Genomic DNA, 25,463 nt, shown 5'->3' on the forward strand with positions numbered 1-25,463 from the left:
CTCAAATACCAATAACTTTACCAAATTTAGTTGTTTTGAGAAAAATGTCCTATTTGTAAAATAAAGTTATATTGTTGTTATTCATTTGTTTTGTAAAGCAGAATTTTACTGCATTTGTATAATTGTCTTTAAAACAAAATTTTCTGACAATTAAATAGTTATTTGTAGAGCAGAATTGTACAGCAACTGAATAATTGGTATAATTGGGGTAAAATAGAATTGCTTTGCAAATGTGTAAATGATCGAATAATATTTATATTACAGTTGTACTGCTGTTTGCGAAATATGATTTATTGTATTACATATTCTCATATACGAGAACCTTCAGCGCCCTTTGCGCATGCGTCAGGGTTGTTATTAATTTATCAAAATAGGGTGGAGTCATAAGTAAAGGTTGTTTTCTTAGTTGTGTACTGCTCCTAAAATGCACGTATCATGGTTCACTCCATTATAGTATGGTCTTATGGTTTACTCCTTTAATGGTTCAGTCTTTTTTGTAGAATCGTCCTGGAATGGTACATGTTGTTCTCGGGAACGAAAAATATTTTTAAAAATGTTTGTAAATGTATTTTCTTTCTGTCTAATCTGAAAATTGCAAATTTATTGATAAATCGCAAGAAAATTTTTACAAATGCACTTGCATTTAAACTATGAGAGATATCCGAAATGCTCTAACAAACTCATTAGCAGATCCATTTAAAGAGATTAAAATCAAGTGAAATTGGCGTCAATGCACGTAAAAGTTTTATTTGAGTTAAATCATCGCCTATGTTACGTTAAATATTTATCTATATTTCCTAAGGCTCAATTTGCATTCAATTGTTAAAAATAACTTTATATAACACAAAAAAAACATAATGGTCTAACACAGTTTTCCATTGTTGTCGGCGCATTTTTATAGGCTGCAAAATTACGTGGCAGGATCCAGTTTTCCCTCATTCATTTCCATATTGTTTCGGCCGTCATCAGCATACAATTAATAAAAGTTAAAAAAAAATTGTTTTTCTATAAATATTATTATATCTCTAATTTTAAGGTATTTTCCTGTACTGTTATTACATATTTGATAAAAGATTTCAGAAAAAAGAGAATTGCTTTTTTTTATTATTATTATAAGGTAACTCAGTGCTACATTTTAAGATAAATTTATGTAAAAAGGTCTCTAATCTAATTTACCGTTTTATATTTTTGTGTGTGCAAAAAACATTAATATATTGTTATAAATTACTGTTATAGAGATCCGTTAAATGATTTAGAACTTAACCATTAGCTTCATGCACACTATGACGCTAGCAAAAATAGTATTTAATATATTCACCCGTTTGGTACGTGATAAAATTAAATTTCGGTTATGAACTCACCGAATTTCCTAGAACAATATAATGTTATAACAATATAAATTTTATTTTTAAAAATGATTACTTCTAAAAATTACTTCTGATCACCAATAGATCTAATTATTTATAATACTAATAGATAATAATATTTGGACGTGGGAAGTGGAGGCACAACGAAACAGAATTTTTTTAGTTCATATATGTAGAGTGAATAATTTAAACTTATGTAAAAAAAAAACTGTTTTCTGCCAAGAAACAACAATTACTGAGAAGTAATCATCGGTGTCGGTGAGCGGCAGTGTACAGGATGCTTAGCCCTCTAGTGTATTCTAAAGATGTAACAAATAAATTTTGCATGTTATAATAATAAAAGTTAATTTCCCTCTTTGTCAAAGTCAAGTTAATTATTGACAATAATATTCCGAACTGTAGAATAAGATAATAATAAATAAAACTGTAGGTAAAACAACAATTAGTTTAAGTTTCAATAAAACTATTATTAATTTGAATATCTCATCGTATCAGAGGACTAAAAGATATTATTTAAAAATGAATACTTTCTTTAGTTCAAAAGATATGCTAGAATCTAACCGATTAAAAAATTAAGGTAAAATTTATTGATTAGAGTAAAAATTTCGATACGAAAAAAAATATAAAAAAATCAAAGCTACAGCTTTTCTTAATGCTTCAACAAGCAGAAACTTTTGCTAGAATTATATCACAAATCCCATCGATTCAAACTATCTAAAAGTATCACCATCGATACTTCTTTTTTGTACTTTTTACTTTGCAGTGATGTTAGAGACACCTGGAAATGGAGAAATTGGTTAGAACTAGCGACCATAGATTGCGTCGAATCGAATCTATATTTATAAAAAGAAGTAATAAAAATTTCCTCACTTCGACCATTGAGGGAGGAAATATTACATTGATAAAATTTTGCTCAGTGAAAATGATAAGAATGAGAAGAGGAAAATATTTTTTTAAAAAAAAAGGTATGGGCAGGAAGAAAGAAAAAAACTTGAATGAGTTTTTCTCCAAAGATGTTTTCACAAAAGATATTTTTCGAAGCTTTTAGAATTGCACTTGAAGCAAGAAAAATTTCAATACACTCGAAAAGAAATGACTTTCCCTTTATTGTGTCCCTAAAAATACTTTTTCTATCTACCACTATATGTTAGGTTAAAAAACATTTCGCTAAAAAAAATGACGAGTTCTAAAAGAAATAANCTAGAAATAATTCATATGGCAAAACATTGTTTGCCGGGTCAGCTAGTATATATATATATATATACAGACCTTCAGAGTTCCTTGCTGGCTACACTGTTAGAGCTTTCATTATAAAGTTACTGCAAAAAAACTGGTGGCGGCAACATGTCCATCCAGTTATTGGTAAAGGTATTACAATAAAGAGCCTTTTTTTATTTTTATAGTTCTAAAAACGGTTACAACTAATATGGTTAAAAAAACCTACTAATACAAAAATACAACCATAAATACAATTTTTTTTAACCATTTACTACTATCATGGTTTTGAAACTGAAAAATAAAAATTTAAATAGACAAAGGAGTTATGTGTTTTGTTAGTTAATAGGTTTTGAGTTGGGTTGTAGTTGAGTTTTTTCTTTTTTTTTTTTCAAACGAACCGTGTAATGTGGTTGAGTTAGTTTAGCTGGTTTTTTCACTTACTGTGTGAGGTGCGAAATACTATACTTTTTTGTGTTAAGCAGCTTCATGGTGCTGCCATTTATGCGCGAATAAGCGTATCGTGTTCTAATAGTCCAAGGTCACAAATTGGGGAATGCAGGAATGGAAACTCTTCACATGTTGAAAGGAATGCAGGAAATCTGGTATTTTTAACGCTGAGACTAGAACCAGTACTCCCCAGCCAGAATTATAACTGTGATAGAATACGTTGAAGGGATACCATTAGTTGATTCATTGCTGTTTTGTGAGAGTCATACTTTTTTTAGTGCTGATCGTGAGAGCTGTATTAAGTTCGCTGTCGGTCGCTCCTGTGTTGCCTTTAGCAGTCGAGTGAAAACGTTGTACGTTCTGTGTGATCGAGACTGAGTAGCAACAGAGCGAGGAGGTGGATAATGTAGCAGTCACAAGTTGCAAGTCAACTGTTAAGTGTGGATCATTCATCGACGTAGGCGTGTTCATATCGAAGGGGGCGTTTCAGTCAAGGTAGGTGTGTTCACATCACGTCCGAAGGACACACAGGTGGGGAGAGTAGATGTCGACAATGCCAACCTTCATCTATGAAAAGGTACCCGACCATAAAATCGAGTTAACATGTCTTATATACTAGTTATTTGGAATTACATTTTTGTAGTAGTAGACACACTACAAAAGCATTTAATAAACGCTTTTTCTCACAATTTATTGTTTGGATAACATCTTATTTATGGTTAGTTGACTTATTTGTTTGAATAAGATAAAATAACAATTAAATAAATTGTTATTCAACCATTTCTTCCGAGAAATGTCTACCAGTGTAGATACAATTAGATAATCTAAGTATTGATTACTTTTGTTTTTATTGAAAAATTAAAAATAAGAAATTGTTAATGAAGGACACTAATAGAAAAAGTTAGATTTGATAGGTTTGTTAATCGTAAGCTGGTTGATCCCATAAATACGTAACCACACTATTAACGATTTTATCTAAATAGAAAAATGGGGACTAGGTATAATAATGCAGCCATGAACTATTAGATGAGAACCTTTCCTGTGTCATCTGGACAAAGATTGAGAATTCAATGTTCTAATCACAAAAATTAGATAAAAAGAGAAGTTGACTAAAAACGATATAAATCATTATCGATTTTGCACAACTCGGGATTCAGTTCTAGGAATGCGTCCGTTACAATTACCAAGCATTTCGGTGTTCTCATAGAGCCAGACATTAAATTTTACCATATTCTGGTATTTTTACCATACATTTTCTTCACTGCAGAGAAAATTTTTAAAAAAATCTTATGAAACTTTTTTGCAAAATTTAAGCAAAAATAATGGGCTTGATTACTTTAGTATTTATATAGAATTAATTTTAGATAAAAATTAGTTCATACTAACTTCCAAAAAAAAAAGCATTCCAGAAATTAGCTCAATTTTAGAGACCAATGAGGAAAAGGGCAATGCGGCCAATGCCAATGAGACCAACATCAGACAAACATTTTAAAAGTATAGCTTTCCAAATACCTAATAAACGTCAACAAAAATCAATAAATATTTTCTTCAAGAAGCAAATTCCTCAAAATAACCTAATATTTTTGACAAACTGTAAGATAGTTTTTCGTGAGTAGGTTTTATAAAATTGAATTTTAAGGCATACTGTACGCATATGACTTTATTTTTAGAAATTATTATTTTTTCGTTTTTTTCCTTCAAAAATATAGCTAGCAAAATTTCTATAAATCTATATTTTCTAAGATATATATAAAAGTCGAAATATTACATTTTCTACCCAATTTCAATCACTTTCAAAACATCAAATTCATATTTTTTATTTTTTTCATATATTCCCACTTCCCCAATATCAATAACTGCCATTACAATAATTGTTGATAAAATATTTTCTTTTCAGAGATCAAAATGTTTTCTTTAATAGCCATATTTCTTTTAAGAAGGCAATATTTTTTGTCTTAAAGTTATATGAAAAGATTTATTTTATGTATAACTTTAAAATATTATCTAAGGCAAATCGTTCTTTTTTAGCCCGCAGATGTTTCTTATAAAAGCCTTCAGCATATCGAAAAGATATATCGTTATATATTAAATTGCGATTACCGACGATTTATCTTGGTCTTAAAAAGCCCCAAGCATAAATTTTGAACCTAAAACTTTTTAAGTAAAATAGTGTTTTATATCATTCTTTTTAAAATATTTTGCTAGTTACGCTTCCCTTCCATATTTAACTTTCAAATTCACTGCTGAATTATTCAAATTTTTCATATTTATACGACAAACTTCTGTAATATTTCTTAAGTCAAGCATCCAAGTATTTTATTTCAAGTAAAGTGGAGGGGGGGGGTGCACTTTCCGAAATATATTCCTTATCATGGTGCGTGTTGAATATTTTAAACTCTTGTGCGAACAAGTTTTCTCTTTATTTATACAATTATCTGCTGAGACAAAGCAGGATAAATCTGTTGATAAAAGTATAAAATTATTGATAAGTTGTTCTTTTATCGAGCTAATGTAATAATTTATTTGCTGATAATATAATTTGTCTGCAGATTAAAACCTACAGTTTCAATTTTAAAAACAAAATTTGCGTAGATATTTGCATACCACATAATCCCATTACTGCAACATAAAAGGAAAATATTATTTTATGTAAAGAAGGAGTGAATTTAAATATTAAGAATAAAGAAATATTTCATTATATATATATATATATATTTGNCCATATATATATATATATAAATATTGTACCATATATATATATATATATATATGGTACAATATTTTACAAACTATTTTATATTTTTTTATAATTCAATTCTTGTACTAATTGCATAAAATTTTTTTAACTGATTAATCCCTTTTATCTTATTATTTTCAAGAAAACGATCATTAAATTGCCTATTTTTTTTCAAGAAAATTAAATAAAAATAGGTGTTTGTGCAATATAAGTATTCATTTTTGCTTTTTAAAATTTATTTTAGCTAGAAATTTACAACTCCATATGTCCATGCAACTCTGACTCCATAATTACATAATTTTAACAAATGTTTTATCACCAAACACAAACCCCGTGTATTCACTAGGAGCATACGTAGCTGAGCTAATAGTACGAAATACATATCACAAATGCATATATTTGGATAGTGCTGATATATAATTTAAAATAAACTAACTTAGTTACATTAAAAATAACCTGGTGCAGCCATCTAGTTTGTAAAATGAGAAATAAAAAAATTCCGGGTACACCAGAGATGGATATATTTAAATCTTTTCAGTGCATTACTTTCAAAGGCTCTCGCCAGGAAATATCACAGACACGAGAATTAGGAGACGAAAGCTCACCCCTTGATTTTGACGTGAGCGAAAGGGAAGGGGTTAATATATCAGTTGCAGTCCCTTTAAAAAAATGCAGAAAATGAATAAATGAATATACTTCCAACGATGGTTAAAACAACTTTTTGCTGTTTAGCAAATTTCAAATTTTACTGTTCAAGCAATTTTTACAACCTCAAGTAAATGACTATCAACCGTTTAAACTAGTATGTCTAGTAAAGTATTGTTATGTTTCTAACGTAATTAAATTACAAGTTCTGGTTTGTTAAAAGCATGGGGATTCAGTTTAAGCTATTACAAACAGAAATGAGAGTTAGACCACATCACAGCAAATTAAGATTTGCATAGCAAACTTTAGCCAAAATGTCTTCTTATGCTACTTGGGTTCCTTCCCTAATATTGACAAGCTGTTCATGCGGATTTGTAGCACAGGTACTTTTACTTATCTAAATTACCTTTTGTTAAAATTACGTTTCATAGTATTGTTAAAACCATAGCGTACTGATATTTGAGTACTCACATGTAAGTAGGCCTAGGTCAAAGAATTTCGAATCGGCACAAAAATAGCAGTTCATAAATTAATAATTTGGAGACCTATTTAGCAAACTGGATAAATTTGTCAATATTGTGTATAAACAAATATTAGAAATTATCTATTTCTAAATTCTCCATTAATTTTTATGATGTTTTTATTATTTCAGTGAATATACATATACAAAAAATATATTAATAGTTTCTTCAGAAAAATTCATTTCCTTTGGAGTTTCTTCAGAAAAATTCATTTTCTTTAGAGTTTCTTCAGAAAAATTAATTTTCCTTAAGAGTTTCTTCAGAAATCTTCAGATATTTTGAAGATTTTACTTTTTTTGAAAAAAATGTTACTACACTTATCTTAAATATTTTATAGTCATTTTGAAGACAACTCTTGCTTTAAATATCTGCAGATTTTGTCTGCAAAACGCCAACGATAAGTCACAAGCATTATGAATTAGCAAAAGAAAGTGAAATATTTTTCAGATTCAGCAGGACTGCAAATGTTTTTTTTAGCATGCATGTTAATTTTTTCTAATTTGACTTCCTAGAACAAAAATACTAATATAATTAATATGAGTGAAAAGATTAAACTTTCTATAGTTGGTTTTAATAAGTCTGATGATTATAAAATATGCTATTTCCTGGGATATTAAAAATACACACAACGCAAGTGCGTTGTGTGTATTTTTATGTTGTTTTTTTCAATATAAGAAAAAAAACATGAAAATCTATCACAAAAAATAACATAACAAGAAAATTAGATATATTAATGTAAAATGCAATATATTTTTAAACCAATGTGTGCAAGCAGAAGTTTCTCAAGAAAAATAATGAAAATTTGTGTTTTTTCAAGCTTTCTGAAGAAAATACCATTCTAAAAGTCCCCCTTTTTTAGTCTATGTTTTACATAAGGTTTCAACAATTCATTGGGAAGATTTCTGTAGAACATAATGTCTGAAAAAGATCTGAAGCTATTTTGACTCGCTTTTTAAGCATAATTTTGCCGAAAATTAGAGATTTAATCTGAATATTTTATATCTTAATTTAATTCTGATTAATTTTCATAATTTTAAGCCTAAAGATTTCTAATAGTCGTATAAATTGTTGGGAATCTTTGAATTAATAAAAATTGAAGTATTAATAAATGTTTGGGAACACCTTGGAGCTGTACATGTAATTTAGCCGAGGGGGCTAATCTGCCAATCTCATGACCGGCAAAGGGAGGCTCGTTGTCATTACATTATTTACTGTATGATTTGTTGAAAACAAAAATGGAATTTTTTGAGATTTACTCTTCACCAGCTGTCTTACAGTACGTCTGCAAATTCAAACATTTTTCTTACTATAGCATGATGAAACAAAATATTTATAAAATTATACGCTTTCAATGTGAGTAAAATCATAAACCTTTTTGTTAAGCTTAAAAGAGGCTCTTATTGCAAGCAGTTTCCTCTGATAAATATAATCCTTATATTTCATGTAGCTTTGCCGAGCAAAGTAAATATTACTGACATTAAGATGGGAAACATGGCATTCTTTAATAATAGCATGTTTCGAAATGAAATAGAAGTGAAAGTTTAAAATAAAGCAACACACTATCCGTGATTGTGAGCTAGCTTTCTCCATAGACACGCAGAATGTTACCACAGACACGCTCCATAGACACGCAAACAATTACGAAACTTTTTCAAACAGATAAAATGTTACAAACATAGATAGAAGGAAACTTACCATCCATGACTATGAGCTGTTCTGGAAAAATCCCTTGAATAGGTAAATCATTCTGGTCTCTGATCCTAAAAGAAGCATCGTCTTTCCCTAAGTGTGCCGTAATAATGTCCTGAGCGGCACTCTTCCTCAGGCACCGGGCATCCTCACAGTTCGATCTCTGCAGAAAAAGACCCTTATTGTGCTGGGTCACCTCTTCGAATGTCCTGTTGAAGACCATTGTGGGACCCACTAGCCAAGCGGATCGAAATAATCCTTGAGCTTTGGGTGAAGATATCAGAGCCATGATACTCGCTGCACCAGCGTCCGGACCAAAGAGAGTGACCTGGATTTAAAAAGAAATGCTTCAGGTTAGTAACCCTTAAAGATAATTTTTCGAACTGATAGCACAAAAATTACACGCACTTATCAATAATCTTTTCAATTTATATTGAAGAAATTAAAACATTTGTTAATCACGATCAACAAGTGACACAGTGTCTAGCAAGCATGAGACACACGTAGTGGTCGAGGTAATAACAGCCTGATGCCCTTATTTCTAGGGGAATATCAAAGTTTCAATCAGCGATCTCATTGTACCCCAAAACTAGTTTACTCTTGTTGCTGGCGTTAGCTAAGGCTCATCCACACTGTAAGAAATGGATACTCAAATTTCACGAAACTATCTTCGTTTCTGACGAAACCTTTTCCTGGTATATGCACCGAGCGAACATTTCCTCAAATCAACGAAATAACTATCGCCAACTTTTTCAAAGAAAAGAATTTCGTCAAAAGTAAAGAAATATTTTACTCTTCGGTTTTTCGAAAAAAGAAAAACCACGAGGGGCTCTTGGCGCATTATGGTATCTAAAGCGTGGTACTGTTCCTAACTTTTTTGTAGGCAACCGTAAAGGTGAATCAACGTTGCCCTAACAATACAAGAAAGACAGATTGAACAGAGAGATAAATCCTTGCCCGAAGGTTATCAATTGCCCACAATGCACTGAGAGGAGGTTCCAAGTTGAGGAAGCATGTTCGTCATATATTTAAAGAGTTTGCACTTTGTCTCCAGGGCTAAAGAGAAGGGCTAGTTCATTCCGCTCTTAGAGCTGAAGCTACAATTTCTCTCCTCATGACGTCACTGTATACACAGATCTCGAAGATCGCTAGCAAAGATAGGATAACTTTGCATCTTTTTCTCTGATAAATTAGACTTTTTCTGGTTATTAGATTTCAAACTTTACATAATTAACACATTATTTCCGTTCATAAACATAGTTCAAAAAAACTTTCTTGGCCATTATATTAAAAAAATACCATTTTAAACTTACAAAAATATTCTACTAGTTAGAGAAAATGACACTATAAATATTTTATTTTAAAAAGTTCAGTTTTAACTTTAGTTATTAAGAAAAGCATATATCGACACTTTTTTTATCTACGTAATCTTTGATAACTATAAATTGGGTTAAATTTAGAATCCTGATTTTTAAAATATGCCGTTAATAGCAATTTGTTCATACTTAATCATTAGGAAACATCAACCTTAAATGCTTACTACTGAAACAAAATAATAATTTAGGTACATAATGATATTTGAAATTTTACAATTGTTTATAGATATTTAAATTTAGGAGAATATAATTTATAGATATTTAATTTTAAGAGAATATAATTAAAAAAAATTATAAATATTTAGAATAACTACATTAAAAAATATGTTATGAAATTAGGAGAATTTTAACTATATACTATATATTTTATTTATGCTTTTTATTTACGCTCTAATTTTCTTTGACTTTACCCATTTTTAATTTTTTCGCCTGCTTTCTTTTTGAAGTAACGAGAAGCGGTTTCTATTTAGATATGAATTTTTATAAAAGTTCTTAACGATAGAATAAACGTATTGCTGTTTTATATTAACTGTGTCATTTCGTTTGCAATTAATTGAATCTATTCTTTACATAGTTGTTCATTTACTTTAGGGAACACGTGGAAAATTAAATTTTTTCCTTTTGTGTTTCTATCGGAATTTTTGCAAATCGCAATCGCGCAAACTGGCATTTCATTAATAGTTTTAATTTTTTGTAAATTCACTGCAATAAACTGAGGAAAATCATTTTATAAAATAACAAATATCTTGGAATATGTCACAAAAAGGAATGCTCCAATATTAGTTAGAGCTAGTTAGACTGAAAGGTCCGTTCTTGAAGTAAAAGTGCAAGATTCGCGCTACAGTGACGTCACTGGAGAAAATCGGAGGTTTGGAGCGGCGAGAGTTTCTTCAAAGGAGTAAACCAGCCCTTCTATTCTCTTCAGCCCTGCTTTGTCTCAAATCCCGTGATTTCATGATGAAATGATTATCAAAATTAGCGAGATATATCTTAAGAATTGCTGAATCGTCAAAATTGAAGGTTTAATTTCAGAGAGTGCGTCGCAAAATGGGCGAGCCTTTTTGTCTCACTGAGAGCTTATCTTGCGCAATCCAGATAGTATTATAAAATTTATTCATATTAAGGCATACGGTTTAAACTATATATTACTGTTAAGACCATTTGTTAATTTGGTAATCCCATAAATGATAGTGGAAATTTTTTTTTCATAATTTGACTCAAATCAACATCTTAATAACGTATTATATTAGCATCCACTTTTCAAACATCATTCTTTGTTTTTTTTTCTCCTTTTTTTTAGTATTATTCACCACTATTTTGTTTTTTTTTAAATAGTTAAAATGTAGAATTTTATATAACGAGAGTCTCAATCGACTAAACTGCACAATAATTTGTTGTTCAACTTATCAATATAACTCGGCATTATAAATATTACAAGTCAATATCACGTCATTGTATTTTAATCTGATAATTGATTAATTGTGCAGAAATCATAAACGATGTTATTGCTAAAATTTTCAAACATTAATGTTTTAAGCATAAATCAATATTCTATTTATTACTGACCAGGATTGTGACAATATAGTTCAATGTGTATACAATGTGCTTTCAATGTTCATCATCATTCTTATAATTACAAATATGAAATGAACTATATAGTCCTCGTTATAATTTTTTCGATAAAAATGTATTATTTAAATTAAAATTATCATTAATCTTTTTTAGGACGAACTTTAAATCATTAAAAATTTAATATTTTCACAACGTATAATTTTCCGTAGTGGCATGCTTCATATAAATGTAATATGGATGATTATTTTAAGAATTATTTCCTGTACAGAGAACAGTTCTTTTTAGAGTGTAGTACTGACTTAAATGTACTTCATATAATTTTCAAAAGAATTAATTTACATAAGTTTATAAAGCAATGCTAGTCTGAGAAGAGAATGTGGATTTTAAAGATAGTTTCAAAAAGCATTAAACGAGTGCTATTAATATTTTCCGTTGCTCTGGTGGCGGTTCGTTTCTCATTGACATTTCCAAATTATAAATGAATATACGAATGAGAAAATGCTACTATGCTTTGCTGAGATACGCTAAGCCAAGCTATGTTATGCTATTCTGAGTTCTTTTGCATTTTTTGAGTTAAAATTAAAAAAGTTATGGTAGTTTAAACGCATTTAAGTTTGAAAGATAATTACATCTATGGATTTTTTCTGAAAACAGATATTTACATTAAAGAAATTTTTTAAAAAATAATAAAATAAAATTCTTTTTATATGTTTAATAGTAATCTATCTTCCGTATTGAAAACGGAATTAAAAATAAACTTGATGACAGTTTTAATTTTAAAGAAAATGTTTTAAATGTAAATGCCATTAGCTCTATGCTTGTTCCATTTGCATTATAAATTCATCAGATATTGATACAGAATTAATGAGCATTACGTTCAAAAAAGTTTAACATGTTAAGTATCATTCATAGTTTCTGAAAGAAAAAAAAATCCTGATATATTTATAACATTTTCTTTTAAAATGTTGAAGAGAAGTGTGATTGTCACGCAAACAGAAAAAAGAAAAAAAAGTAAAGAAGAAAGAATATCACTGTTTATTTCTTCATTTGACAAAGTTGAGTTGAGGCGTTCAAAGCAACGGCATCAACCTTTTGAGGTTTCTTTACTGAAATAGTTCTATTTTTTTTCCTTTCGTTTTATCTTTCTCCAATTTCTTTTGTTACCTTAATACAAACAGGTTTCTTGTTTGAGTAAAGTAAATACGCAAAGAAAGAAAGTAAATATCATGTAAAGGCGATCTTTATATCGTCTTTAAAGACCATTTTTCTACTTTTTTCCCCAACTTATGGTAGATATATCACCCATTCTGATTATTGTGGCGAATATATTATTCTACATGTAACAATTGCTGACAAAACACAAAAAAGTTTTCGTTGTGTATTAAGAGAATGTACTTCAAAACGTATTGTTTGTTCGATATATTTCGAAGTTGTTTAGATGGTGTTACCTGATAAATAAAATGTTTTGAAAGCAGACAGATAATTTTTAGGATGTTTTGTTCGAAATATTTCAATTGTTTGCAATTTCTGCTGTTGCTGATTTTAATTAGGTGATGGGTTTTTTGTAACATATAGGGTGTAAAAAAAGCCTCGAAAGGTCACATACCTCAAAAAATATACAATGCATCGAAATATGGACGGACTCAATATTTTTATATAAGCTATTCAATAAAAAAAAAACTCAGTCTTCCACCTCAAAACCCTGGAAGCGGGGTGGGTGGCAACCTTGAAACCTTGAACATAAGCCTCTATTTTTTTATTACAGATTCAGATTCTCCCATCATTATCATAGTAAGCCCAAGACATAGTTGGCCCAGGCAGCCCAATGTGGGCCAGTGTCTTCCTCCCAAAGATTTCTCCATTTGATAAATATGATAATTTTTATTCAGATTCTCAAGAAAAAAGGAGTCCAATTCAACTCATGTTCATCTATGCATTTTGCTTCACCAAGGGGCTGTAACTATAAAAAATTTAAATGGGGAAAAAGTTGTTTAAAATGGATATACGTAAATTTTGAAACTTGTCAATTTTTAATGATTTTTAATCTGATGGGTATCAAGATTCGCCATTATAAGTAAATTATGCACTATTTTTTTTTCTTTGAGTTCCTACTTCAGTGGACTATCTATAAGTTAAAAAGGTTTCTTCCTTCGGAGGAATTTGAATCTGCAATAAAATATTGAGTTTATATTTAAGATTTCAAAGTTGTTCCAAATTATATTTCTGGATATATTTGACCATTTCCAAACTTTTTTTGCACCTTCAAGATTTCACATTATTTTGTCACCAATATTTCACATTATTTTGTACGTATCAAATTCTACACCGGAAATGACTGATTTTCAGGTTAATATCTGGTAACGCAATGAAGATTTTACTTTTATGTTGAGCCGACTAATCTATGGTCCCATAATTGATGTCACCAATGACCATGGGTTGATCGTTTTACTTTTTGAGTATTTTGCCTTATCTGGAGAACTCTTGAGACGAATTGAAACATTTTTACACGCAATTATAAAATTCGTTTATCCAAAGATAAGTCTATACAAAAAATAAATTTTAGTAAATATTTATTACATTCTACAATTTTATTAAATAATAGAGCAAGAGTTTTGAATTGCAAGGTAAATAACATCTTATCCCATTTTAAAGTATATAATTTCATATAGCAAAATACAAAATTTGAACGAAATCTGTTGAGTAGCTCTTGAAAAAATATTTTTTTTAAAAAGTCATATATTTAAAATTCGATTTCTCGGGAACTATTCTACAGATTTCTCTCTACTTGTGTATTTGGTCATGTATAATTACANGAAAAAGAATCGTTGAATAGAACATACATTTGACCATTTCCAAGCTTTTTTTACACCCTGTATATTTCACATTATTTTGTACGCATCAAATTCTACATCGGAAATGACTGATTTTCAGGTTAAGATCTGGTAACGCAATGAAGATTTTACTTTTATGATAAGCCGACTAATCTATGGTCCCATATTTGATGTTACCAATGACCATGGGTTGGTCGTTTTACTTTTTGAGTATTTTGTCTTATCTGGAGAACTCTTGAGACGAATTGAAAAATTTTTGCACACAATTATAAAATTCGTTTATCCAAAGATAAATCCATACAAAAAATAAATTTTAGTAAATATTTATTACATTCTACAATTTTATTAAATAATAGAGCAAGAGTTTTGAATTGCAAGGTAAATAACATCTTATCCCATTTTAAAGTATATAATTTCATATAGCAAAATACAAAATTTGAACGAAATCTGTTGAGTAGCTCTTGAAAAAATATTTTTTTTAAAAAGTCATATATTTAAAATTCGATTTCTCGGGAACTATTCTACAGATTTCTCTCTACTTGTGTATTTGGTCATGTAAAATTACATATTTTAAAATGATGTAAAAAATTGTAGACCTTGCATTTCAAATTTTCTTTTACTGTTATTAAATAAATAAATAAATAATAATAAATATCTACTAAAATTTATCTATTGCATGGAATTATCTTAGATAAACAAATTTTATAATCGTGTGCAAAAATTTTTCTATTCGCTTAAAAAGTTCTCGAGATATACAAAATGTGAAATTAACATTAAGGGGTCCAAACTTTAGATCGCTCTCCTGATCAAACCATTGGGGCCCTATTTTCCAGATTGCGACAACCCCCTTTGTTTTGGGGGAGAAAAATCCAGACCCGTAGGAAAAATGTATGTTTTTTTCAAAGAAAGTACGTTTTTACATCTGGTTCAGTAACTTAAAATATCGCCTACACTAATTAACATACATAAAATCCCCCTATCGAACCTTTAGAATGAGTCCCAGAACAGGAAAATTCGATCATTAGATCAAAAGTTACTCAAGATGGTTCGTTTTTTTTTACTCACTGTACAGGAAAAAATTGTTGATAATGGTAATTTTTGACTATCAGGGATTTGCCCCCGAGCAACAGTATTATGCCAAATGATACTGAATGTAATGAATCTTAATTTTGAAAAGATGAATCTGATAACATAAAGCTACCGGGAAGGGCAACAAATATAAGTAAAAAAATTGAATTGTTTTTGCTTAATGAGTTTTGTCGATAAGTTATGTGAATGATTTCGGTAGTATTTTTCAATAACTGATTTACTGATAATTTTTTTTCACCCCGAACGCAGAACGGATATTCAGCTAATTTTCGAATATCTTTAGATTAAAAATATTGGAAAATGCTACATTTAAAATTTTTTGGAGAAATTTTGAACTTAACATCATATAACGTAAAATAAATTTTATTTAAATATCGCTTAAAAGAAGCTTAATTATTAAAAAAAAAAACATTCTCCTATGGAACTAAAGTACAGTATACTTTCGATATCTGAAAGTTGAAGGGATGTTAAACAAATTTCGAGATAGCGGATTTTCAAAATAACAAGTTCAGAACTAAATATGTTCCAAGAAGTAGAAAAATATATTCTGAAATGGTACTCAAAAATGTGGAGTCATGAAACATAAGAAAAACTACTCATAATTATGTATGTAATGAAAGTTGACTATAAGTCTAAATAGAACAATGTTAATTTTATATTTAAAAGTATGACAAAAATAAATATGCATTAAATAGAAAAGAATTGGCTTACAATAAACTTACATTGTGATATTTTCGAAAAAAAAAATTCATTTTCTATTTCGAAAAAAATAATTCAGTTTCTATTTCGAAAAAAATTCGACATGACAATGTTTTGAGAAGACACTCTTCGATATAGGAACTCAAATTAACCCTAGGTGGATATATAATGCCAAGGAGAAAAATATTTTTTCGACATAACAGGATTTTCGAGATATCGAAGCTCGAAATATCGAGAGTATTCTGTACTTTCTAATTAATTGCTGTGCCCAGATATCGAGTATATATAATTTTATTCTTTGTCGATATCCACTAACGAATCCAAATGTTTTGAGTTGAAACAATTGATCTCAATCAAAAGGCATATTTAATGGAAGGTTCTGGAAACCAAATATCTGACTGGCAAACCTTTAGTTTAAATGTTAATTAAAATCGCTTACTGACACCAGATGTGTTCATTAAATATTCCGGATTACGTCGTTAACGCAACCATCCAATCCAATAAAGTTGTGAGTTGGTTTTTGGGGGGGGGGGAGACTAACAGTAGTATTATCTGCCGATTGGAGAAAGCTCTTAGTTTTGAATAAATGTAAATTTCAATCAATTTGTAAATAAACAGAGTTTGTTAATCTAACTAAGAGCTTAATAGAAAAATATAACAAAGATAGAAATGGAATTTTTGTTCGAAAATAAAGTGAAATTTATTAAGTTGATGTATTGAACCAGTGTCAGGCTGGTAGTTTACAATTTATTCTATGATTTTATAAATAGTGTTTAAATGTTTTAATATAGTGTTTAATAGGATTTAAAGTGTTGACATTTAATTCAGAATCATGTAATTCGGAACCTCAGCCAACTTTAGATCTAATGATTGGATCTTCACGTTCTAGGACGCAATCATAATGTTTCGAGGGTGTGTCGTCATGTTAGCTAATTAATTAGTGCAGACGATGTTTTAAATTAAAAATCATGCGCAAAAATGTATTTTCTCTCAATAAGCATACCTGTTTTTCAGTGGATTTGAATTTCTGACCCTTAAAATATGAGGTGCAGCCGCAAACTGGGAAATATGGACAAGAAAGATTGCTTTGAAAAACGGGCCAAAGTATGAACCTTATAATATTAATTCTACTTTTCACGTAGTTTCGCAATATTTCGCCACTTTTTCAAGCGAATCGAAATTTCTTGTATACAAATCTAATTTTTGAAGTTATACTTCTTATGCGACTTCCAACAAGGTTGCGTTAAACGTTTAACGCTACCGGGAAATCACGTGGTAGGATCCAGTTTTCCCTCATTCATTTCCATATTGTTTTGGTTCTCACTAGCATAAAAATAATAAAAGTATTGTTTTTCTATAAATATTTTTTTAGTTTGTTTTGATACACATATAATTTAATAGGGTAGTATTTTTTATTTTCAAATTTAGTGGATAACAATTGTAAAAAATGAGTGAAAACAATCCCACGGACAATGCGACGGATTTAAGGTTATGTCAAGGTACGTCTCTTGTGAATATCAATTGATTGTTAGGTTTTCTCTTCTGAAATTACATTATGACGCATTCACATACATTATTAATACAAATACATTTTCCAGGGCGAGACGATGAGGCAACCACAAGCACTTCCACTGGTTCAAGAGGTCCACGAGGGAAAAATGCACAATATTACCGTGATTACAGAGCACGGAAGCGAGCGGAGCAGGAAAAAGAATCGTTGAATAGAACTAGTGATCCTTCTACGACTGCTGATTCTTCTACAATTAACGTCGCAGGTTACGAAGTTTAACTTCTTCCGCGCGGAGGGACTCCACGCACTTTTTTTATTATTTTTGCTCGCCCTATTTCAGCCGCCATCCAGTTTTTTTCTTTTAATTAAAGATAATTCAATGTAAAAAATAATTTTTAATAACTAATTATCACGGCCCGCGCTGACAATTTCGAATTAAGTGACCAGTATATTAGCCGAATATCAAAAGTATTCAATATTTTTTTAAAGTCTTCGCCAAATGCAAATCTTAACAATTTCTTATCCATATTTTTCTATCTAGTGGAAAAAATCATTCACCAATAACTTTCGCCAAAACACAATTTTATTCACCAAATTTTTCCATTTTATCGCATTTGGTGAGGTGGTGAATGCTTAGCGCCGGCCCTGACTACTAGTTTTTTCAATTTTATTTAATAATGATAGAAAATATTTTGAATTGTTGGGTATACAAACGTTTACATCATCTTAAAGAATGTAACTTTATATATCAGAATACAAAAGCTGAACGAAATCAGCCAAGTAGTTCCTGAGAAATAGAATTTTAAAAATAGAACTTCTTTATGTTGTATATTCAGAGTTGCATATTTATTTTACGCAGCAAAGAGCTCTAAAATTCAAAAGAATCCAATACTTATTGACTTTAAGTTCTGTAATTTTACATTTAAACTATTGAAATATTCTTCGTAAGTCTATAGCCTAAAACCAAAAGAATGATACAGCACAAATGCTTCTTTATGTCTTTCACTCAAAGATCTAAAATATGGCACTCGTGCATTCTAATATCGTTTCTTTCAAGGCGGCAGAACATTCCACTTCAGTGATTCTAGAACACAAAGAGAAACATCACGTGGTTTTATATTCTGAAAGAATGCTCTGGAATAGTTTAAGGTCTACCCCGAACTTCAAACTTTAAGTTGAAAATTGTTCTTTTTAAAAAAGGAATATCCAGAAGAAAGCCCTCTGTTTAGGGAAACATATTTTTGAAAGGCAATATTCTCTGAGGCCCCAGAAGAGTTCCAGAGATGAAATCGTTTTCTCCTAAGAAAGGAGTAGAAACCTAAAAATGGCATTCTTTTCGGAATATAGCTGGAATGATTTCGCCACCAATGGAACTCTGCAGGGGGCCAAGCTAGTTCAAATATTCAATAAAACACAAAAGTGCCTCTCTAGGGTGCACGGGCAGAAATTGCCCTCGAAATGTTCCACGATTTTCAGCAGACGATTTGAAAAAGATATCTCCGATGGGCATTTAGATTAAAATATGTTTCTCATTCCCTTTGAGAGTAGTATAATGCTTCCGTCTGGAAGAGAATATTATTCGAGCATTTTATTCTAAACCATACAGAAATGGCGTTCCGATCAATGGAATTTAGTCTTGTGGGAGAAAGTATAACCCTAAACATAAATCTCAGCCTCATCACGTAAGGGCAATCATATACATTTAATTCATCACATTTCGGGTGTTCAAAATTTCAAATGTACTGCTCTTTTATAATCGATACATTCACGGAGAAGGAAGTTAAGGCAAGATTACCGTATTGTATGGTAATGACGTTTCCGGTAAAGGAAAAAAATCCATAATTCTGATATATACAGTTCAAAGAAATAAACCAAAATATTTAGAATTTAAACCATTTATTTCGTAATTTTTCCTTTCGGTATCAAAAAAGCCAAACATTTAGTAAAAATCAAAGCCCAATAAATGGTTTTTATGCTATGCTCCTAGGTAACATGATAAAAATATCAAATTTAACCTCATTTTGCCATATTTACCAGCTTTTATCACATATTGTAAAACTATATTTTTTCTTAATTTTATCAAAATCATTACAAAAGCACATCAATAGAAATTACTGAGATTTTCTGTGCTCCCATAGAGAAGGAATTACGATAGACTTTAATATTATTTAGTTTAAACATTAATATCATTCCTTTAGTTTTGACCCTATATTTCTCTAGGTATACAATGCATACAATTAAATTAATCTTTAAAATAGATTAAGAAGAATATTTGCATAAAAAATTTAGATATATAAAAGTTACGGTCAATGTGAATAGTCGGTTATTATTAATACTAACAGGACAATATTAATAATAATCAACTAAACCGGTTAAAATGAATAATTTAAACGAATTTATCACATCAACCGGGAATTATTAATAATAACCAATCAAGTTTGGTCAATCATGTTTTTATTTGGGCTATTTCCGTATCATGATCTGTCATGCCAACTGCAATCGCCAAATTGATTTTAAACTGCAAAAGGTTTAATAATAATAATAATAATAATAATAATAATAATAATAAAAACACGTAAATGTTTGCCCGGGGTCGGTACGAGTCATACCCTTCGAGTTTGTCCCTTTCTGTGATGTTTTTTGCTAGTTTCTTGCAGACCGCTGCCCGGAAGTTTCCAAGACTTGGCGATTATTATGCCACAGATCACGATACGGAAATCTACCCTTTTCATTTCTCACTTTCACAAAAAACAAGTGGTTGTAATTAATTTTAACCGGTTAGTATTTATAATAACCGGATTTAATTTCTTAATATATATATGAACCGATGAAATTTGTTATTCGCGTGGGTCATAAGAAACTGTAAACTGAAATATTAAGCGATGAAGCAGTTAGAAGCATGAAAAAAAAAACATCTAATAAAAAATTCACCAATCCAACGACAACATCTACAAAAGAAAGGAAGACATTTAATTTACATTTAATTTAAGCCTACGACATTTAATTTAAGCGAAAGCTATTTTCGTTTATTCATGGCCTTTTCAATCACTATAAATGAAATTTTCTGCCGCATCTTTTTAGGATGACGTCGTTTATTTAATTTAGTTCCATGCCGCTTGTATCTTCAAACTGATTTAAGAATTTACAATTTTGTATGCAAATATTTAAAGCAGTCATCTTTTGTGCTACTCAAGTTGAGAGACGCGTCTTAAATTTTAATCAATATTTTTGTTTTATTTCTTTTTACTTCATTTTCTTAGTGTTTTTCCGAAAGTGTTGGTAATGTTCTGTTTTGGTAGTTCATTCGAAAAGATCTCCAGACAGTGAATGGCACCAGGGATGCTTAATTAATAAATTACAGTACTACACGTATGTTATATGTACTACAAGTATTTTTGTAGAAGATTCCTAATCTAATGTTATTGGTATTGGGGTAATAGGTTCTTACGAATAGGTTAATTTTTAAGCCTACTAGTCGTTGATCATGGCTTTGCCAGCGCAGAACCACTTTGAACAAACCACCATAACTATGAGTTCAAAAAATGTTTAGCATAGAAGGCATGAGAAGTGAGGAAATTATATCTATATCTGTCGTGAAGCCGTGATAGCTCAGGGGATAGAGGATTCGCCTTCCAATAATGTGTACCGGGTTTGAATCCCAGCGATGGCTGGTTGTTAAGGCTTCCGAATCCGGATAGCACCAACCACAGAGCTGACATAAAATAATCTCAGTGGTAGACGAATAATGGGTTAGAGTGCCCTCGCCGTTAGGCTACCCATGGGAGGCTTTCATGGTTTTCTTCTCCATGTAACGCAAATGCTGGTTAGTTATATCAAAAAGTCTTCCATGAAGACAAATGTCTCCCAATATTTGATCCAGGAATTCCCTCGTCTTCTAGATTGGGTTCACTATTAAAAGGTTACTGAGTTAAACATTAGAAGTCGTAAAAAACTTAGGTCTTCTGTTCAACGATGGTTATAAAAAAATAAAATATATCTCTGCCGTGAAATAATGTAGAAAATTCACCCCAATGCTCCATTACTTGACTTACAACTTCCTCACGCATGCTATCACTTCTGCTCTATCTCAAAAAAGGAAAGCTCCGTCCCCAATAATTGGTATGGCAGTATGCGGCACCTTGGTACCGTTAATGTTTCAAATTTCTTTAATAATTTTCAAAAAAGATCAAAACTATGTATAATTAATTAATTCGTAGCAAAGATTTGCGTTTCTAGAAAAATACGAATTCCTTCTAAATAAGTAAGTTGCGTCTAACTAACTATTCAAGGCTATTTAAACTATTACTTAAGACTATCTGAAATTATTATCAATGACAAACTAAGAAAATATAAATCTTAACAAATTCTGCAAGCATTATTTACAATTCAACGCTACTTAAATTATTACTGACAACCTAACAGAAGGACTCTACAGAAATACTAAACGCATAACTGCTTATTTATTACTATTTAAATTATTACTCAAAAGTGCCCAACGAAGGGGTATATTATGGATGACTAATAGGTTGCCAATTTATGTAGGTTTTAAAAACAAATACCGGAGTTTTCAGTGCAACGTTAGAGATTAAATAGAGAAATAAAGTTACGTGACGTGCTAATAAAATAAATAAATAAATAAATCATAATGCACTCGGAATTATTATTTTTTATTTCACGATGTTGGAAGTACAATAGCTTCATCCCATTGGTCGGAAGTAGCCCACTACAAGCAATGAAACTACTATAGTCGCTACTTTTTTTTCGTACTTTGTAGTGTAGTGTGAACCTTTTTTTTTTTAAAAAAAAAAGGAGTGTAAGGAGTAGTATTGCAATACGAAAAAAAGCAATAGTTTGTAGCAGGGCTCGAAAAACAGCCCGTCCGCCTGTCCTCGGCGGTTAAAAATTCCCCGCGGACAACAAATTTCTCGAATCCAGCGTTCGCGCGGACGGCTATTTTCCCGTTAATGTTCGTGATACATTTTCAATTTTTGCTATCTTACAAGAGTCTAGCGCCTCACTTCTGAAATGATCCTCTAATCTCGAAATACAGCAACATACTGCGCATGGTGGAATTTATGTTTTCTCTGTCTGGGAATACTGCAGCGGTTGAAAGGGGCTTTTCAGCTATGAACTTATAAAAAAACACATTGCTTACTGGTCTTAGGCAAGAAGCGTTAAACGCATTTATGAACATATACCTAAATGGAAAACCTCTTTCAGATTTCTGTGCAGAAACCTCTGTAAATCATTGGCTTGATTGTGGAACTGGCAAACGCCATATTTGATTCATTTAAAAAACGCAGTACCATCGGATAAATTGACATGATAATTGACAGATAACTTAACCTTTGTTATTTAAATTATTTCATCAAAGAAATAAATTATTTCATAATAGAAATACTAGGTTTTACTATTAGTAACCTAGTATTTCTTTTATTACTGTATAATGTAATCCTAGTATTTGTAATCCTAGTAACTACTAATTCATTGTGCAATTTATATAAATGTTTGTAATAAATAAGAGAAAATTATATTTTTATTTATTTAGAAGCGACGGGTTAGTTCCAAAGGAGGACGGGTACATTGTTGGACAAGCAGTCCTCGGGGACGGGTAAAATTTCTGAGTTTTTTCGAGCCCTGGTTTGTAGCTATTCCTGGAAACTACTATTAAGATTGGTTTAAAAATGAAGCACGGTTCTGACGCAACTAATTTTTCAAATTTGGTGGCGCTTCGCGGTGGTCATCAATCAATGAATATGACACGGTGGCTGCAGCTGAGCGCTAATAGAAATTACGTATTTGAAATCACGTAAAACTAATATTTAAACTAGCCATTACTAAAAATAGATAATTAATCATTTTGGTCACACATTCACATGCGAGTGCACACTCGGAAAACATTGATGTTATTTCAAAGGTAGGGAACGTATTTTCGATGTACTTAATTTCTTAGAGGAAATAAAAGAGCTTTAATTAACTAAATTGCAAGTGTTTGATGATTTTGAAAATCTCATATTAAATATTCGCTGAAAGGCATGAAAAGTTGAAGGTTAACTGAACAAATTCTGAGGAAAAAAAATGTTTTTGAATAACAAACTGGCTCCTGTAGACACGAATAAATATTTCTTAATTATTCCCTTATACTTAATATAAGCCAATTTCTTATTCAAAACCATTTTGAACATAGGTGTAAATTAAGTTTGCATCCTTGAAGTAGTGCTGAAGCAACTAAATCCAAAGTTGTTTCCAGTCACTACATTTTAACAAAAGTTGTAGTTAACTATATTTGCAACAAAGTAGTAGTAGTAAATTACAAAAATAATGTAGTTTTTTCGACCATTGTTTCCTCCTTATACTGAGCATTAATCCAAAATGGGAGCATTAATCACTCTTTGCTTTATTTTCCGCGATCAACAGATTGGCTGATATAAAGTGATCCATTTCTCTTAGCCAATTATCTTTTCGAAAGCAGTTTTAGACAGTTGGTACTCAGACGAAAACAAAAACATTTACAAATATTCAATAAATTTTACAACATTTCAAAGAAAATCATTCCCACACAGCCGTCGAATCAGTATTTATATTTATCTTCTTGAAAACAAAAAACAAAAAACAATCTTAGAAAGTAGTCGCATATATTTATACCATCTTCCCTCTTTTATCCACTGTGCCCGGGCATTAGACCTAAATGATTATTTATATGTTTACGTGTAAGAGTCCCGAATTTCTTATTCGTTTTTCATAAGAGACGTTATTGTTCCCAAAGGCAGTTTGTAAGACAGCGACCATTCCCAATCTTAAGGGCCCGGAATTGTTTTTCCAGCTTCTATCCCTTTTTTTAAGCGCTACACACAGTGAAATGAAAAAGAGAAGTTGAAACACTTGGGATTTAAAGAAATAATATTTTCTTCGCCAAATAGGACTGTCGTGAGGGTCTGTCTTAAAGAGAAAGAACTGTTATTGTATTCAGAAATGAATTCAATGTGGAAGAAACTACCATTATTACTTTAACCTGAGGAAAGGCCATATCACTTTTTTTTTTGAGACAGAGAAAATGGCCAACGAAGATAAAGTTTCGCGCCATGTGTTTGCATAAAGGATTTTAGTTTTATGGATACCAGATTTTTTTTTCTTAAGAATATTTTTTTTGTTTGAGTTTTACCATTCAACACAAGCTGCTGAGAGCTTTTAAATCAAAACAATGATGGCTTTCTTTTTGTTCTACCAACAACAGGGCGTGGAAATTGAAAACACTGATAATCTTTGAATTTTCTCATGCTATTTGGGAATGTTTGCCCATTTACTTAAAGAGCTTTAACAAATAAAACTTTTTCTAACATGAATCTAACATTTAAAAAAAAGTCTAGCTTCTTTTTTTAAGTTTCTATAAAACAATAGTTACAGAATTCTTAGAAATAATCATTTAGCTAAAATAATGGTTATACCTGTCGAAGATAATTTTATCAATAGTTAAAGGAATTATTAAGTTGAAAAAGTGGTTAAGTTGTGCAATTTTTCTAGTTCTTTTTTAATGTTTCTTTATAGGTTACCTTACGAATTTTCTAGATTTGTACGTGACGAAAGTTGCTAAAATCGTACAGTACTGTAAAAAATTACAGTATAAAGTACCGTGGCTTAAGGTGCTCATCCGAAATCCATTTAAAATATTATACCGTAATTTTTATAGTAATGTTTATTTTATTAGCGTGATTCACTGATTTTTCGGGTAGTGATTACTGTACAAATTATGGTACATCAGAGT

The 25,463-nt window shown here is 30.5% G+C and overlaps 1 protein-coding gene across 2 annotated transcripts in view; it reads right to left on the bottom strand.

The window, feature by feature from the left end:
* LOC107436632 (para-nitrobenzyl esterase-like) overlaps positions 1-25,463 on the bottom strand; it is a 298,185-nt gene that overhangs the window by 41,281 nt on the left and 231,441 nt on the right. For both annotated transcript variants that reach the window (XM_043043999.2, XM_043044000.2), the window contains exon 7: positions 8,631-8,952. In XM_043043999.2, the coding sequence (XP_042899933.1) occupies positions 8,631-8,952 (322 nt within the window). The remainder of the gene's footprint in view (positions 1-8,630; positions 8,953-25,463) is intronic.

This window comes from Parasteatoda tepidariorum, chromosome 2, assembly GCF_043381705.1.
Source record: "Parasteatoda tepidariorum isolate YZ-2023 chromosome 2, CAS_Ptep_4.0, whole genome shotgun sequence".
NCBI classification, from domain to species: Eukaryota; Metazoa; Arthropoda; class Arachnida; order Araneae; family Theridiidae; genus Parasteatoda; species Parasteatoda tepidariorum.